Source organism: Panthera leo, chromosome B4 (genome assembly GCF_018350215.1).
Source record: "Panthera leo isolate Ple1 chromosome B4, P.leo_Ple1_pat1.1, whole genome shotgun sequence".
Lineage (NCBI taxonomy): Eukaryota > Metazoa > Chordata > Mammalia > Carnivora > Felidae > Panthera > Panthera leo.
Window position 1 is genome coordinate 69,574,469 of NC_056685.1, and position 15,794 is coordinate 69,590,262.

At 36.0% G+C, this 15,794-nt stretch overlaps 1 protein-coding gene across 18 annotated transcripts in view; it reads left to right on the forward strand.

The window, feature by feature from the left end:
• The window catches only part of PPHLN1 (periphilin 1), a 247,493-nt gene that overhangs the window by 166,962 nt on the left and 64,737 nt on the right, over positions 1-15,794 (forward strand). For all 18 annotated transcript variants that reach the window (XR_006204793.1, XR_006204796.1, XR_006204792.1 and 15 more), the window contains one exon: positions 15,514-15,654. Coding sequence is in view for 12 of the 18 variants with exons in the window: in XM_042946278.1 (XP_042802212.1) it covers positions 15,514-15,654 (141 nt within the window). In the remaining 6 variants the exon portion in view is untranslated. The remainder of the gene's footprint in view (positions 1-15,513; positions 15,655-15,794) is intronic.

A 15,794-nucleotide genomic window follows, 5' to 3' on the forward strand; every position in this document is an offset into this window, starting at 1 on the left:
AGTAAGTTTTGAAATAGGAAGTATAGGTCTTCTACTTTTGCTCTTTTTTTTTTTTTCAAGGTTTATTTTGCTTATCTAGAGTCCCATGAGATTCCTTACAAATTTTTGTAGAGTTGGGTTTTTTTCGTTTTGTTTTGTTTTAATTTCTGCAGAAAATCCCATTGGGATTTTGGTAGGGATTGCCTTGAATCTGTACATTGCTTTGGATGGTATTGACATTTTAACAATACTGTCTTTCATTGTGTGAACGTGGGATGTGTTTCCATTTATTTATGTCTTCTTTCAGCAGTGTTTTTGTTGTTTTCATTATATAAGTTTTTCATCTCCTTGGTTAATTCCTAAGTTGTTTTTGTTTGTTTGTTTGTTTGTTTTAGTTTATTTATTTATTTTTTGAGAGAGAGAGAGAGAGAGAGAGAGAGCAGGGGAGGGGCAGAGAGAGAGAGGGAGAAGGAGAATGCAGGGCTTGAACTCACAAACCGTGAGATCATGACCTGAGCCAAAATCAAAAGTTGGATGCTTAACTGACTGAGCCACCCAGGCACGCCAGTCCCTAAGTATTTTATTCTGTTTGATACTATTGTAAATGGAATTGTTTTGTAATTTCCTTTTCAGATAATTCCATTGTTCATCTATAGAAACACAATTAATTTTTGTGTGCTGAGTTTGTACCTTGCTACTTTGCTGAATTCATTTATCAGGGTGTGTGTGCATAATCTTTCGGGTTTTCTACATATAAGGTCATATCTGCAAACAGAGATAATTTTACTTATTCCTTTCTAATTTGCGTACCTTTCCTTTCTTCTCCTTTCCTACCACCCCCCTCCCCTAACTGTTCTGGCTAAAACTCCCAGTACTGTTTTGCATAGAAGTGATGAAAGCAAGCATCCTTGCTTTGTTCATGATTTTAAAGAAAAATCTTTTAGCCTTTCAGTATCAAGTGTGATGTTCGCTGTAGTTTTTTCAGATATGACTTTTATTATTTTGAGATGGTTTACTTCTATTCCTAGTTTGTTGAGTGTTTCATCATGAAAAGGTGTTAAATTTTGTCAGATACTTTTTCTGTATCAATTGAGATGATCATGTAGCTTTTTCCCTTTATTCTGATGATGTGGAGTATTACACTCATTAGTTTTCCTATGTTAAATCATCCCTTGCATTTCAGGCATAAATGCCACTTGGTAATGATGTATATAATCCTTTTTATATGCTGCTGAATTTATGCTGCTGAATTCCTTGTGCTAGTGTCTTGTTGAGATATTTTTGCATCAGTGTTCCTAAGGGATATTGGACTGTTTGTTGTTGTGTCTTTGTCTGGCTTTGTATCAGGGTAATGTCCTCATAGAATGAGTTAGGAAGAATTCCTTCCTCTTCAGTTTTGGAAGAGTTTTTAAAGGCTTGGTATTAGTTCTTTATTAATTTATTATTATTACTATTTTTTTAACATTTAATTTTGAGAGACAGCGAGAGACATATTGTGAGTGGGGGAGGGGTAGAGAGAGTACGGGAGACAGAATCTGAAGCAGGCTTCAGGCTCTAAGCTGTCAGCACAGGGCCTGACCCAGGGCTCAAACCCACAAACCTCGAGATCATGACCTGAGCCAAAGTCAGAAGCTTAACTGACTGAGTTACCCAGGCGCCCAGCTTGGTATTAGTTCTTTATATGTTTAGTAGAACCGGTGAAGCCATAAGGTCCATGGCTTTTCTTTGTTGGGAGGATTTTGATTACTGATTCAGTTTCCTTACAAGTTTCAAGTCTGTTTAGGTTTTACATTTCTTCTTGATTTAGTTTTGGTAGGTTTTGTGTTTCTAGGAATTTTTCCATTTTACCTAGGTTATCCTTTTTGTCAGCATGCACTTGTTCATAGTACTCTCTTAATAATTCTTTTTATTTCTGTAGGATTGGTAGTAATGTTCCCACTTTTATTTCTGATTTTAGTAATTGGAGTCTTCTCTTAGTCCATCTAACTATAGGTTTGTCAATTTTGTTGATCTTTTCGAAGAACCAACTTTTGTTTTTTTTTTTTTCTTTTGTTTTCTATCTACTTCATTTATCTCTGCTCTAATCTTTAATATTTCTTTCCTTCTGGTATCTTTGGGTTTAGTTCTGATTTTTCTGTTTTTCTAGTTCCTTAAGTTGTAAAGTTAGGTTGTTGATTCGAACTCATTCTTGTTTAATATAAGTGTTTATAGCCATTAATTTCTCCCTTAGCACTGCTTTGCTACTTCTCATAAGTTTTTGTACATGGTATTTTCATTTGTTTCTTAAGCATTTCCTGCTTTCAGTATAATTTCTTCTTTGGTCTATTGTTTAAAGGTGTGTTCTTAAATTTCCACAATTTTGTGCATTTTCCAGTTTACTTTTTAAATCTATTGACATTTAGTGTGTGGCCTAACACATAGTCTATCCTGGCAAATGTCTCCTGCGCCTGAGAAGAATGTATTCTGTTGTTGGGTAGAGTGTTTCTTGTATGTCTGTTAGATCTACTTTGTATATTGTTTTATTGAAGTCCTCTGTTTCACTACCTTATATCTGGTTTTTCTGTCCATTACTGTGACAAGGGTATTGAAGTCTCCAATTGTTACTGTATAACTTTTATTTCTCCATTTCTTTCAGTTTTTTGCTTCATATATTTTGATGGTCTATTCTTAGGTCCATAGATGTTTATAGTTGTTATATCTTCTTGCTGTATTGGACCTTTTATTAATATACTCTTGTCTCTTGTAACCTTTTTTGACATAAAGTCTGTTTTGTCTGATATTAGTGTAGCCACACCTACTTTCTTATAGTTATTATTTGTATGGGCTATCTTTTTGTATCCTTTTGCTTTCAACATGTTTGTGTCTTTGAGTCTAAAGTAAGTCTCTTATAGACATTATGTAGTTGGATCCTGTGTTTTTATCTACTCTGCCAACCTCTGCCCTTTGATTGGAAGGTTTAATCCATTAAATAATTACTGAGAAGAAGGGACTCAACTTCTGTCATTGAGCTATTTGTTTTCTGTATGCCCTGTAGCTTTTTTGTCCCTCATTTCCTGCATTCTGGTTTCTTTGGTTTTTAATTGATTTTTGTTTTGTTCTTTGGTGGGCAGTGAAATTTTTAAGTTCCTTCTTAATTTCCTTTTGTATGTATTCTTTTAAAAATATATAATATTTGTTTCCTTTAATATTTCTTTCCTTCTGGTATCTTTGGGTTTAGTTATGATTTTTCTGTTTTTCTAGTTCCTTAAGTTGTAAAGTTAGGTTGAGAGGGAGAGAGAGAATCTAAAGCAGGCTCCATACTCAGCACAGATCCTGATGCAGGACTTGTTCTCATGATTGTGAGATGACCTGAGTTGAAATCAAGAGTCAGATGCTTAACCGGCTGAGCCACCCAGGTGCCCGTTGTGTATATCCTGTACCTATTTCTTTATGGTTACCATGAAGATTACATTTGCATCCTAAAGTTATAACACTAATTTGTATTTATATCAGCTTAAGTTCAATAACATACAAAAACTCTGTTCCTTTCCAGCTCCATCTCCATGCCTTTTGGTTGTTGATATCACAAAATTACATCTTGATTCATTGCATCCCCAAAATGTGAACTAATACTAATAATTGTTTTAAATGCAGTAGTCTCTTAAGTTATCTAGAAAACAAGATTTGGAGTTATAAACCAAGGTTATAGTAGTACTAGCTTTTACACCAATAGTGTCCTTTAAATGTATTAGTCTCTTAAATCATGTGTAGAAAACAAAACAAAAAAAACAATTGCAAAGCATTGGTACAGTAATATTAGTTTTTATAATTGTCCAGATATTTATCTTTATTGAGATCTTTCTTTATTTCTCTGAAAGACTTCAAATTACTGCCTAGTGTACATTCATTTCACCTTGGAGGATCCCCTTGAGCATTCCTTGCAGGGCAGATTTAGTCATAAACTCCCTGAACTTTTGTTAATCTGAAAGTGGCTTGATTTCTTACCCTTTTTTCAAGGATAGTTTTGTTGGATATAGGAATCTCAGTTGACAGTTTTTCTTTTATTACAGTCATTCTTGAACAACATGGCTTTGAACTGCACAGGTCCACTTATATGTGGATATTTTTCAGTAAGTGTGTTGGAAGACACTTTGGAGATTTGTAACAATTTAAATGTCTATTTTTACTTATTTTTGAGAGAGAGCAAGAGAGAGAGGGGGAGAGGCAGAGAGAGAGGGAGACAGAGAATCCCAAGCAGGCCGTGTGCTGTTGGCACAGAGCCCATTGTAGGGCTCGAACTCATAAACCATGAGAGCATGACGAGAGTTGAAATGAAGAGTCAGATGCTCAATCGACTGAGCAACTCAGGTGCCCCAGGAGATTTGCATCAATTTGAAAAGGCTCGCAGACAAACCGTATAGCATAGAAATACAAAAAAAAAAAAAAAAAAAAAGTTGTTATAAGAATTAGGTATTATAAGAATACAGTGTATGATACATACAACTTACAAAATATGTGCTAATTGACAGTTTGTGTTATTAAGGCATCTGATTAACAGTAGGCTATTAGTTGATTTTGGAGAGTCAAAAGTTATACGTGGATTTTTGACTGGGTTAGCCCTCCAATCACCATGTTGTTCAGGATCAACTGTACTTTGAATATGGGCCTACTGTAATATTGCCTTCAAAGTTTCTGCTGAGAAATCTATTTTTTTTTTTTTTACCTTCCATGTATGAGAAAATGATTTTTTTCTTGTATATGATGAGTTTGCTTTTCACTGCTTTCAAGAGTCTCCCTTTTATTTGTCTTTTGAAAATTTGATTATGATGTATTTTGGTGTGAGTCTTGAGTTCACCTAACTTAGGTTTTGTTAAGCTTCTTTGGATGTTTATATTTAAGTCGTCCATCAGATTTGAAGTTTTTAGCCATTATTTATTCAAATATTTTCTGCTACTTTCCTCTTCTAGGACTCCCATAGTGCATATTTTGGTCCACTTGGTGGTGTCCCAACAGATTCCTTAGGCTCTGTTCACCTTTCTTTAATCTTCTTTCATTTTGTTTCTCAGACTCCATAATTTCCATTGCAAGTTCACTGATTCTTCTGCCTACTCAAATCTGCCTTTGAATCCCTGTAACAAAATTTTCATTTCAGCTATTGTACTTCCTAGCTTTGTGATTTCTTTTAGGTGTCTTTTTAGGTTTTCTGTCTCTTCATTGGTATTTCTGTTTTCTTCACACATTTTCTTGGCTTTCTTCACAACATTCTTTAGTTCTTTGAGCAACTGGAGACAGTAGTTTTGTTGTGTTGTGTTTTTTTAGATTTTATTTTTAAGTAATCTCTACACCCAACATGGGGATTGAACCTACAGCCCTGAGATCAAGAGTTGCATGCTTGGGGTGCCTGGGTGGCTCAGTAGTTAAGCTGGTTTTGGCTCAGGTCATGGTTTCATGGTTTGTGGATTCAAGCCCCGAATCAAGCTATGTGCTGACAGTGTGGAGCCTGTTTGAGATTCTCTCCCTCCCTCTCTCTGCCCCTCCCCTTCTCCCTCTGTCTCTGTCTCTAAAAATAAATAAATAAACTTAAAAAAAAAAAAAAAAAGAGTTGCATGTTTTATCGACTAAGCCAGCCAGGCTTCCTGAGACCATAGTTTAAAATTTATTTTCTGGTAGACCTATTGTTAGGTCTGTTTCAGAGACAGTTTCTATTGATTTATTTTTGCCTTCAAATGGGCCTTACTTTCTTCTTTCTTTGTATGCCTTGTGATTTTTTGAACAGTAGGCATTTGAATCTAATAACCGATAATTCCAGAAATCAGATATTCTCCCCACACCCCTTTCTATTGTTGTGTGGTGTCTGTGTGCTGAGGATGAGTCTAGGTGTCAGTTTAAAGTCCTTTCTGAGTCTTAGAATGTACAGTCACTTTTTAACTTGCCCCATATAAGCAGGGTTAATGTCCTAATATTAACATCTAACTTTCAAAAGGTGAAGAAGTGAAAAATAAAGGAAAAAGGGTACTGGCAGCTTAATTCACGGGAGTCACTTCAGCCATAATAGGAGGGGTTTGAAACAATAGTAGGAGATATGAGCAATGGCTGTTTACTCCTTTGTGATCACAAGCCCCAATCAGTGATCAGAGCACAGATTCCTGATGTTTGGAAAATGGGGTCCTTTTTGCCCAACCTCAGGTACCTACCCACCAAGTGGCTGAGGGTTGGGATGGATAGCTGCTATTGTGGCAAGAACTGAAATTAACCTCAGTTTACCTTCCGTGTATTCCTCTGGAAGTTGCAAACCTTCAGGAGAATCCAGAGTTCCAGAATACTTACATCAGACAACGTTTTCCAGTGCAGTTGTTGTTTATGTAGGAGACAGATTTCTGATGCTTTCTATTGTGGCATCTTCCCTGATTTTCACTGCTTTATTCCATAAGTGATTGGTATATTTTCAGTTGAAATCTCTTAAAATATATAACTTAGACTTGTGAAAACCAGGTTTTAAAAAAAGTAGATTATACATGTACATGTCAGAAATTCAAATGTCACAAAAATGTGTAGCATCTCCCTTCCATCCTACTCCTTACTTCTAAGTTATTCCTATTGAGCCAACCACCACCCGCCCCCCCCCCCTTTTTTTTTTACATTTTTCCCCATAGATAGCATCCTTCCAGAGATCATTTGTGTGTGTGTGTGTGTGTGTGTGTGTGTGTACATATATATATATGTATATGCATAAATGTACATATACACATACTTCCTCTCTCTCTTTTTTTACACAGTTGGCAGTATATTGATAGGAAATGAATGACCTCCAGAATGTTCCAGGAGAAAAATTAGAGTGCATTATACAACAATTATAGGCTGTTATTCTTTTAGATGATTTCTTAATATCCCATAGTTCTACATACTGGATAATTTATTTGTCCTAATGATGGACATGTAGGTTGTTTTCAGTCATTTGCTATAAGTGGCAGCCATATGTTAGTATCTGTTGCTCATGTCGGTATCTGTAGATTAAGTTTCTAGAGGTGAAATTGCTGGGTGAAAGGCGCATGTACTAAATTGCAATACATGTTGCCAGATTACTGTGTAAAGAAGTTGTGGCAGTATACACTCCCAATACACTAGGAGTTGATGTGCTTTTCCTAGTGAAAATTACCACTCATTAATATATATCTTGTGACTTCACTAAACCTACTGCTTTTTGCCACTACTTAATTTTTTAAAATTCAGTTTTTGAAATATGTTCTATTTCTTTTTTTCCCTCTCATTTCCCACCTACCTAACATATGCGGCAGTAGAATATATGAGCTCAGACTTTACAGTTTACTCTAAGTCATTGCTTACTGCAAGTTACATGGAGGCAAGAACTTTGCTCTGTTGTGTTCATTGATGTATCCACTGTTCCTGGAACAGTGTTTGGTATTTGTCATATAGTAAATTTTTTTATTAATTTTCTAAAAAAATTTTTATTTTAATTCCAGTTAGTTAACTTACAGTGTTATTTTACTTGCAGGTGTACAATATAGTGATGCAACATTTTCATGTATCACTTGGTGTTTATCATGACAAGTGCGCTCCTTAATCCCCATCACCTATTTAATCCATCCCCCCACCCACCTTCCCTCCGGTAACCATCAGATTGTTTGTTCTCTATAGTTAACAGTCTGTTTGTTTGTTTGTTTGTTTGTTTCTTTCTTTCTTTCTGTCTCTCTTTTTCCCTTTTTTCCCCCTTTGCCCATTTGTTTTGTTTCTTAAATTCTACATATGAGTGAAATAATATGGTATTTGTTTTTCTCTGTCTTCCTTAATTTAGCATTATACACTCTAGCTCCATCCATGTTGTTGCATATGGCAAGATTTCATTCTTCTTTATGGCTGAATAATACTCCATTGCACATATGTACCCCATCTTCTATATCCATTCATCAGTACATGGACGCTTGGGCTGATTCCATATCTTAGCCATTGTAAATAATGCTACTATAAACATAGGGGTACATGTATCCCTTTGAATTAGCACTTTTGTAAATACCGAGTAGTGCATACCTCCATACTGTTTTCCACAGTGGCTGTACCAGTTTGTATTCCAATAGTAGATGAGTGTTCCTTTTGCTCCACATCCCTGCCAACACCTGTTGTTTCTTGTGTCATTGATTTTAGCCATTCTGACAGGGGTGAGATGATACTGCATTGTAGTTTTGATTTGCATTTCCTTTATAATGAATGATGTTGAACATCTTTCCATGTGTCTGTTGGCCATCTGGATGTCTTCCTTGGAGAAACATCTGTTCCTGCCTTCTACCCATTTTTAATTGGATTATTTGTTTTTATAATGTGTTGAGTTGTATCAATTCTTTATGTATTTTGGATAGTAACCCTTTATCAGATATGTTATTTGCAAATATATTCTCCCATTCAGTAGTTTGCCTTTTAGTTTTTTTTTAAATTTTTTTTTTAATGTTTAGTTTTGAGAGAGAGTGAGCGAGCGGGGGAGGGACAGAGAAAGGGAGAGACACAGAATCTGAAGCAGGTTCCAGGCTCTGAGCTGTCAGCACAGAGCCCGACACAGGGCTGGAACCCAAAAACCGTGAAATCTTAACTCAAGCCAAGGATGGACACTTCACTGACTGAGCCATCCAGGTGCCCCTGCCTTTTTGTTTTGTTGATTGTTTCCTTTGCTGTGTAGAAGCTTTTTATTTTGATATATTCCCAGTAGTTTATTTTTGCATGTTGAAGTTATTTTTGTGTATGGTTTAAGAAAGAGTTCAGTTTCATTCTCTTGCATGTCACTGTCTACTTTCCCTACCACCATTTGTTGAAGAGACTGTCTTTTTCCCATTGGATATTCTTTCCTGCTTTGTTGAAGATTAATTGATCATATTTATTTTTCTAGGTTTTCTGTTATGTTCCATTGATCTATACGTCTGTTTTTGTAACAGTACCATACTATTTTGATTACAGTAATACAACTTGATATCTGGAATTGAGATACCTCCAGCTTTGTTTTTCTTAAAATTTTAAGAGTGCTTTGGCTATTTGGATCTTTTCTTTTCTCTTTTCTTTTCTTTTCTTTTTTGTGGTTCCATAAAAATTTTAGGATTGTTTGTTCTAGTTCTGTGGAAAATGCTGTTGCTATTTTGATAGGGATTGCATTAAATCTGTAGATTGCTTTCAGTAGTATAGATATTTTAACAATACTTGTTCCTCCAATCCATTAGCATAAAATGTCTTTGCATATTTTTGTGTCTTTAATTTTGTTCATCAGTGTCTTATATTTTAGTACAGGTCTTTCATTTTTTGGTTAAGTTTATTCTCAGGTATTTTATTATTTTTGGTATAATTGCAAATGGAATTATTCTGGTTTCGTTGTGCTGCTTCATTATTACGTAAATGGAAATGCAGTGGATTTCTGTACATTGATTTTGTATCCTGCAACCTTACTGAATTCATTTATCAGTTTTAGTAGTTTTTTGGTGGAGTCTTTCAGATTTTCTATGTATAGTATCATATCATCTGCAAATTATGAAAAGTTTTACTTCTCCCCTACCAATTTGGATGCCTTTTATTTCTTTTTGTTGTCTGATTGCTGTGGCTAGAACTTCCAGTGCTATGATGAATAAAAGTTGTGAGAATTGACATCCTTGTCTTGTTCCTGACCTTAGGAGAAAAGCTCTGTTTTTCCCCATTGAGGATAATGTCAGCTGTGAGTTTTTCATATCTGGCTTTTATCTCATTGTGGTATTTTCCCTCTAAACCTACTTGGTGGAGGCTTTTTATCATGAATGGATGTTGTACTTTGTCAAATGCCTTTTCTGTGCCTATTGATGTTATGTATCACGTTGATTGATTTGCAAATATCAAACCACTCCTGTGATGTACAAGGGGAATAAATCGCACTTGATTATGGTGAATGATCTTTTAAATGTATTCTTGGATTTGGTTTGCTAATATTTTGTTGAGGATTTTTGCATCTACATTCATCAGAGATATTGGCCAGTAGTTTTCTTTTTTTGTGGTATCTTTATCTGGTTTTGATTTCCGGGTAATGCTTGCTTCATAGAATGAATTTTGAAGTTTTCCTTCCTCTTATATTTTTTGGAATAGTTTGAGAAAAACAGGTATTAACTCTTCTTTAAATATTTGGTAGAATTCACTTGTGAAGTCATTTGGTCCTGGACTTCTGTTTGTTGGGAGTTTTTGTTTATGGAATCACTTTTTTTGCTGGTAATTGTTCTTTCAAATTTTCTTTCAGTTTTGGTAGGTTATATGTTTTTACGAATTTATCCATTTTGTCTTGGTTGTTGGCATATACTTTTTTTTCATACTATTCTGTGATAAGTTTGACTAGAAGTTTATCAATTTCATTGATTATTTTTTTTTTTCTCCCAAAGGAATAGTTCCTGGATTCATTGATCTAGGTTCTGTTGGTTTTTTTTAGTTTCTGTGTCATTTATTTCTGCTCAAATCTTTATTATTTCTTTCCTTCTGCTGGTTTTAGTTTTTTTTGTTGTTGTTGTTCTTTTAGTAGTTTCTTTAGGTTTAAGTTGTTTATTTGAGATTATTTTGGCTTCCTTAGGTAGGCCTGTATTGCTGTAAACTTCCCTCTTACAATCACTCTTGCTGCATCTCAAAGCTTTTGAACCATTGTGTATTTCCGTGTACTTTTTTATTTATTTCCAGGTTGGCCCATTCATTGTTGAGTAGCATGTTCTTTAACCTCCATGTAGTTTGTGTTCTTTCCAGAGTTTTTCTTGTGGTTGATTCTAATTTTATAGCACTGTGGTCAAAATAGATGTGTGGTATAATTTTATCTTTCTGAGTTTGTTGAGGCTTCTTTTACGGCCTATTATATAATCTGTTCTACAGAATGTTCCAAGTGTACTTGAAAAGAATGTGTATTCTGTATTTTTAGGATGTAATGTTCTGAATAAATCCATCTGATCCAGTGTGTTGCTCAAAACCATTGTTTCCTTGTTGATTTTCTGTTCAGATGACCTGTCTGTTGATGTAAGCGGGTTTTAAAGTCCCTTACATTTATGGTGTTATTATCTATTAGTTCCTTTATGTTTGCTATTAACTGTTTCATATATTTGGGTGCTTCCATGTTGGAGGCATAAATATTTGCAATTGTTACATCTTGTTGTATTGTCCCCTTTATAGTTATATAGCATCCTTCTTTGTCTCTTCTTAAAGTCTTTGTTTTAAAGTCTCTTTGTCTGGGGCTCCTGGGTGGCTCAGTCAGTTGAACATCTGACCTTAATTTTGTCTTAGTTCATGATCCCAGGGTTGTGGGATTGAACCCTACATTGCACTCCATGCTAAGTGTGGAGCCTGCTAAAATTCTTTCCCTTCCTCTGCCCCTCTCTCCCACTCACATTCATTCATATTCTCTCTCTCTCTCTCTCTCTCTCTCTCTCTCTCTCAAATAAAAATAAATAGGGGTGCCTGGGTGGCCCATTCGGTTAAGTGTCTGACTCTTGGTTTTGGCTCAGGTCATGATCTCACGGCTTCATAGATTCAAGTCCTGCATCAGGCTTTGTGCTCCAGCTCGGAGCCTGCTTGGGATTTTCTCTCTCTTCCTCTCTCTTCCTCTCTCTTCCTCTCTCTTCCTCTCTCTTCCTCTCTCTTCCTCTCTCTTCCTCTCTCTTCCTCTCTCTTCCTCTCTCTTCCTCTCTCTTCCTCTCTCTCTCTCTCTGCCCCTCCCCTACTCGTGATGTCTCTGTCTCCCTCAAATAAGTAAACTTAAAACAAATGAAATTAAAAATATAGTCTATTTGGTCAGATATAAATATTGCTATTCTGGCTTTCTTTTGACCTCTGTTTGCATGATAAGTGTTTCTCCATTCTATCACTTTCAATCTGCAGGTGTATTTAGGTCTAAAATGAGTACCTTGTAAGCAGCATATAGATGGGTCTTGTTTTCTTAGCCATTCTGTTACTCTGTGTCTTTTGATTTATATTCCATTTATATTCAAAGTAATTATTGATTTATACATGTTGCTATTTTATTACCTCTTTTGTGGTTGTTTCTGAAGATTTTCTCTGATCCTGTCTTGTCTTTCTCATGGTTTGCTTGTTTTCTTTAGTGATATATTTGCATTTTTCTTTATTCTTTGCATATATATTAGTACTTTTTGATTTGTGGTTGTCATTAGGTTTGTTTATAACATATTCTGCATATAGCAGTCTGTGTTAACTCAGCGGTTAAGTTTGAACTCATTCTTCACTCTTCCTCACATTTTGATATGTTGTCCTATTTTACATCCTTTTATTTTGTGAGTTCCTTGACTGATATTTACAAAAATAGTCATTTTTACTGCTTTTGTGTTTCCTTCCTTCATAGTGTCACTTTTGGTCTTCCTTTCCACTCAGAGGCCCTTTAATATTTCATGCAGGACTGATTTAGTGGTCATGAACTTTTTCACTTTTTGTCCAGGAAACTCTTTATCTCCTCCTATTTTGAATGATAGTCTTGCTGGATAGAGTATTCTTGGCTCTAGATTTTTCCCACTCAACACTTTGTATGTATGGTACCCCTCCCTTCTGGCTTGGAAAGTTTCTGCTGAAAAATCCCCTGGTAGGCTTATGGGGTTTCCATTGTGTGTAACCATCTTCTTTTGTATTGCTGCTTTTAAAATTTTTTCTTTTTGGTACATTTTGCGATTTTTATTGTAATATGTCTTGGTGTGGATCTGCTTTTGTTGATTTTGTTGGGGGTTGTTTGTGCCTCCTGGATCTAAATATCTATTCCTTTTCCAGATTAAGACAGTCTCTAGCTATTATCTCTTCAAATAAAATTTCTACTTCTCTTTCTCTCTCTTCTTTGGAATTCTTCTAATGTGAATGTTTTTACTTTAATGGAGTCACTGAGTTCCCTAAGTCTGTTCTCGTTTTGCCTAATTCTTCTTTCTGTCTTTTGTTCATCTTGCTAACTTTCCATTATTCTGTCTTCTAGCTCATTAATTCATTCCTCTGATTCTTCCAGTCTGCTGTTCATTGCATCAAGCATATATCCTATCTTGCTTATTGCACCTTTCATCTCTGATTGTTTCTTTTTTGTTTCTCTGTTAAAGGTCTCACCATGTCTTCCACTCTTTTCTCAAGTCCAGTGAGTAACCTTATGATCATTGCTTTAAGTAGTCCATCAGACATGTTGCTTCTCTTTTGCTTAGCTCTCCAGCTATGGCCTTGTCCTTTTGTTTTATTTGGGACAGATTCCTCTGTCTTCTCATTTTGCCTAAGTTTCTGTGCCTGTTTCTCTGTGTTAGGAAATTTGCTATTATGTTTCCTGTTCTTGAAGGTAATGGTCTTGTGAAGAAGAGGTCTTGTAGTGAGTGCCCTGGTGTGTAGTGTCCACTGTGCTCAGGGTCTGTCTCTTCCAGTATTGTCTCCAGCGTTTGCTTCATATGTGCTCTGCTGTTTTTTCCTGGCCTTTTTATCCTTTAGGACAGTCATCTGCAGAGACTCTCTTTGCCTGTTGTGGGTAGTGTTTAGTCCCTGGTGTGAATGTAGCATGTTTTAACTAGATGTGAGACCTGTTGCCACCAGCACTGGAACTGAGGCTCTGCAAAACTCCCTGATCAGGAGACAGGATGTGGGCAGGGGTTTGGGCTGGTCTTCTGGCAAGGGCGCCTGCGATGCTGGAACTGAGGTCAGTGTGACTAGGAAAGGCAGTTCTACCAGAGTACAGTGGGGTGCAGGAACAGGCCTTGGTGTAAGCAAATTAAGTAGGCAGTATTGTCATTACGCTGGATCTCATAGGTGGTTCTATGCTTATACTGAGGGACTGGGGAGGGAAAAGGTGGTTGCCTGTCCCTTTTTTCCTGGAGTGTTCTCTTCATGAATGCTGCCTCTCTGGGACACACTCCAAGATGAGGGAATAACCTACCCACTGTGTGCCCCAGGTGCTCTTCAGATCACTGTTTACCCTCTGTATGTTCGAGGACTGTTTCCCCTGCCTTCTCTCTAAAAGCAATCCCAATGCCCCACAGCTTTCCCCAGGGTCAAGCTCGCTGACCTTCAGAACTCCAGGCTTTAGCCTGGTTACAAGAACTCAAAAAATTCATCCCCTCTCATTTTCCAAGCCAATTGCTATGGGATTCATTTCTCCCAGGCACTCCCCTGTGTGTTAGTCTGTCTGTCACCCTTCTCTGCAACCATAGCTTCCTCACTACCACAGCAGCCACCATCCTTCTTTTCTCTCCCAAGCCATCTCTCTGCACTTCCTACTTCCTTCATTATGGCCTCTCCTCTACCTTTAGTTGTGGAGTTTGTTCTGCCAATCTTAAGGTTGATTTCTGGAGTATTTAGGATTATAATTATCTAGTTGAATTTGTGGCTAGCATAGGGTCTTCCTACTGTGCTGCCATATTCCTTTCTCTGTCACACAGTAACATTTTTTTTAAGTTCTTGTTAAAATTCCAGTTGGTTAACATACAGTGTAATATTAGTTTCAGGTGTACAATATAGTGACTCAAGACTTCCATGTAATGGCCAGTACTCATCACAAGTGCTGTCTTTAATCCCCATCACCTAGTTTAACCTAGTTTAACCTAGTTTAACCTAGTCTCCTACCTACCTTCTCTCTGGTAACTATCAGTTTGTTCTGTATAGTTAAAAGTCTGTTTCTTGGTGTCTCTCTCTTTTTTTTCTTCCCCTTTTTACATTTTTGTTTTTCAAATTCCACATATGAGTGAAATCACATGGTATTTGTCTATTTGTCTTTCTCTGACTTATTTCACTTAGCATAATACTCTCTAGCTCCATCCATGTAGTTGCAAATGGCAAGATTGCACTCTTTTTTATGGCTGAGTAATATTCCATTGTATACATACCCCACCTCTTCTTTACCCATTCATCTCTTGGTGGACATTTGGGCTACTTGTAATTGGCTATTGTAGATAATGCTGCTTTACGTGTCGCACAGTAAATTTTTGAATAAACGAATGTAGTTAAATAATTGTTTCCCCCTTTTTTTTCAGTTTTTTCTTTGTCACAAAAGTGTTTTTGGAAAGTACAGTAGTTAGCTATGGACTTTTTGTGGGATTATGTATTTAATGAATTGTTGCTATAAAATAGTGATTATTATTTGGGGGATTTTCTTTTCAGTGATTTTGATAATTTTTTTTTTTTTTTGCTACAGGAGCAAGGTATTTTTAACTTCTGAAAGTAGAACCCTTTTCCATGTTCTTTTTTAATATGTTTATGTGTGCACATACCATTCACTTCCAATTAGACTTTTTCTCTTCACTGTTTCTTAAATAGATTGCTTAAGGAGTAAGCCACAGGACAAAACTTTCTAGCTGTATTTTAATATAATGTGAAATATAATTTTGGAATGGAATAAGCCTAGAATCTTTGTCTTCTCTAAAATTTAAAAAGTAGCAATCATTTCCTCTTTGGTCCTCCTCACATATTATGCAGAGTGAAATTGAAAGTGTCTTCTTAAAACTGGTTGAATGTAGCACTTTCTCTTGGTATAATGTGCCAGTTAAGGCCTATAAACAGTCATGTGAAATGCTGTATGTAATTAAGGTTTTCTAATTTTTTTCAAAGGCAGGATCCACAGCACCACTGTTTATTGACCAGCCAGAAGAACCTGAGTCAAATGCAACAGATGGCATGGAATTATTTGAAGACAGTCAGCTAACCAGCCGCTCTAAAGCAATAGCATCAAAAACCAAAGAGATTGAACAGGTGAGAATTCAGTCTTCTTTAAGTATATAATCCTTTGTTCCTGTCATTTTGCACATGGTAATTATAGTAAATATTTATTGAATAAATATGTCATTTTGATTTTTTTCACTTGTGATTCTGAAATTAAAAAAATATCAAAA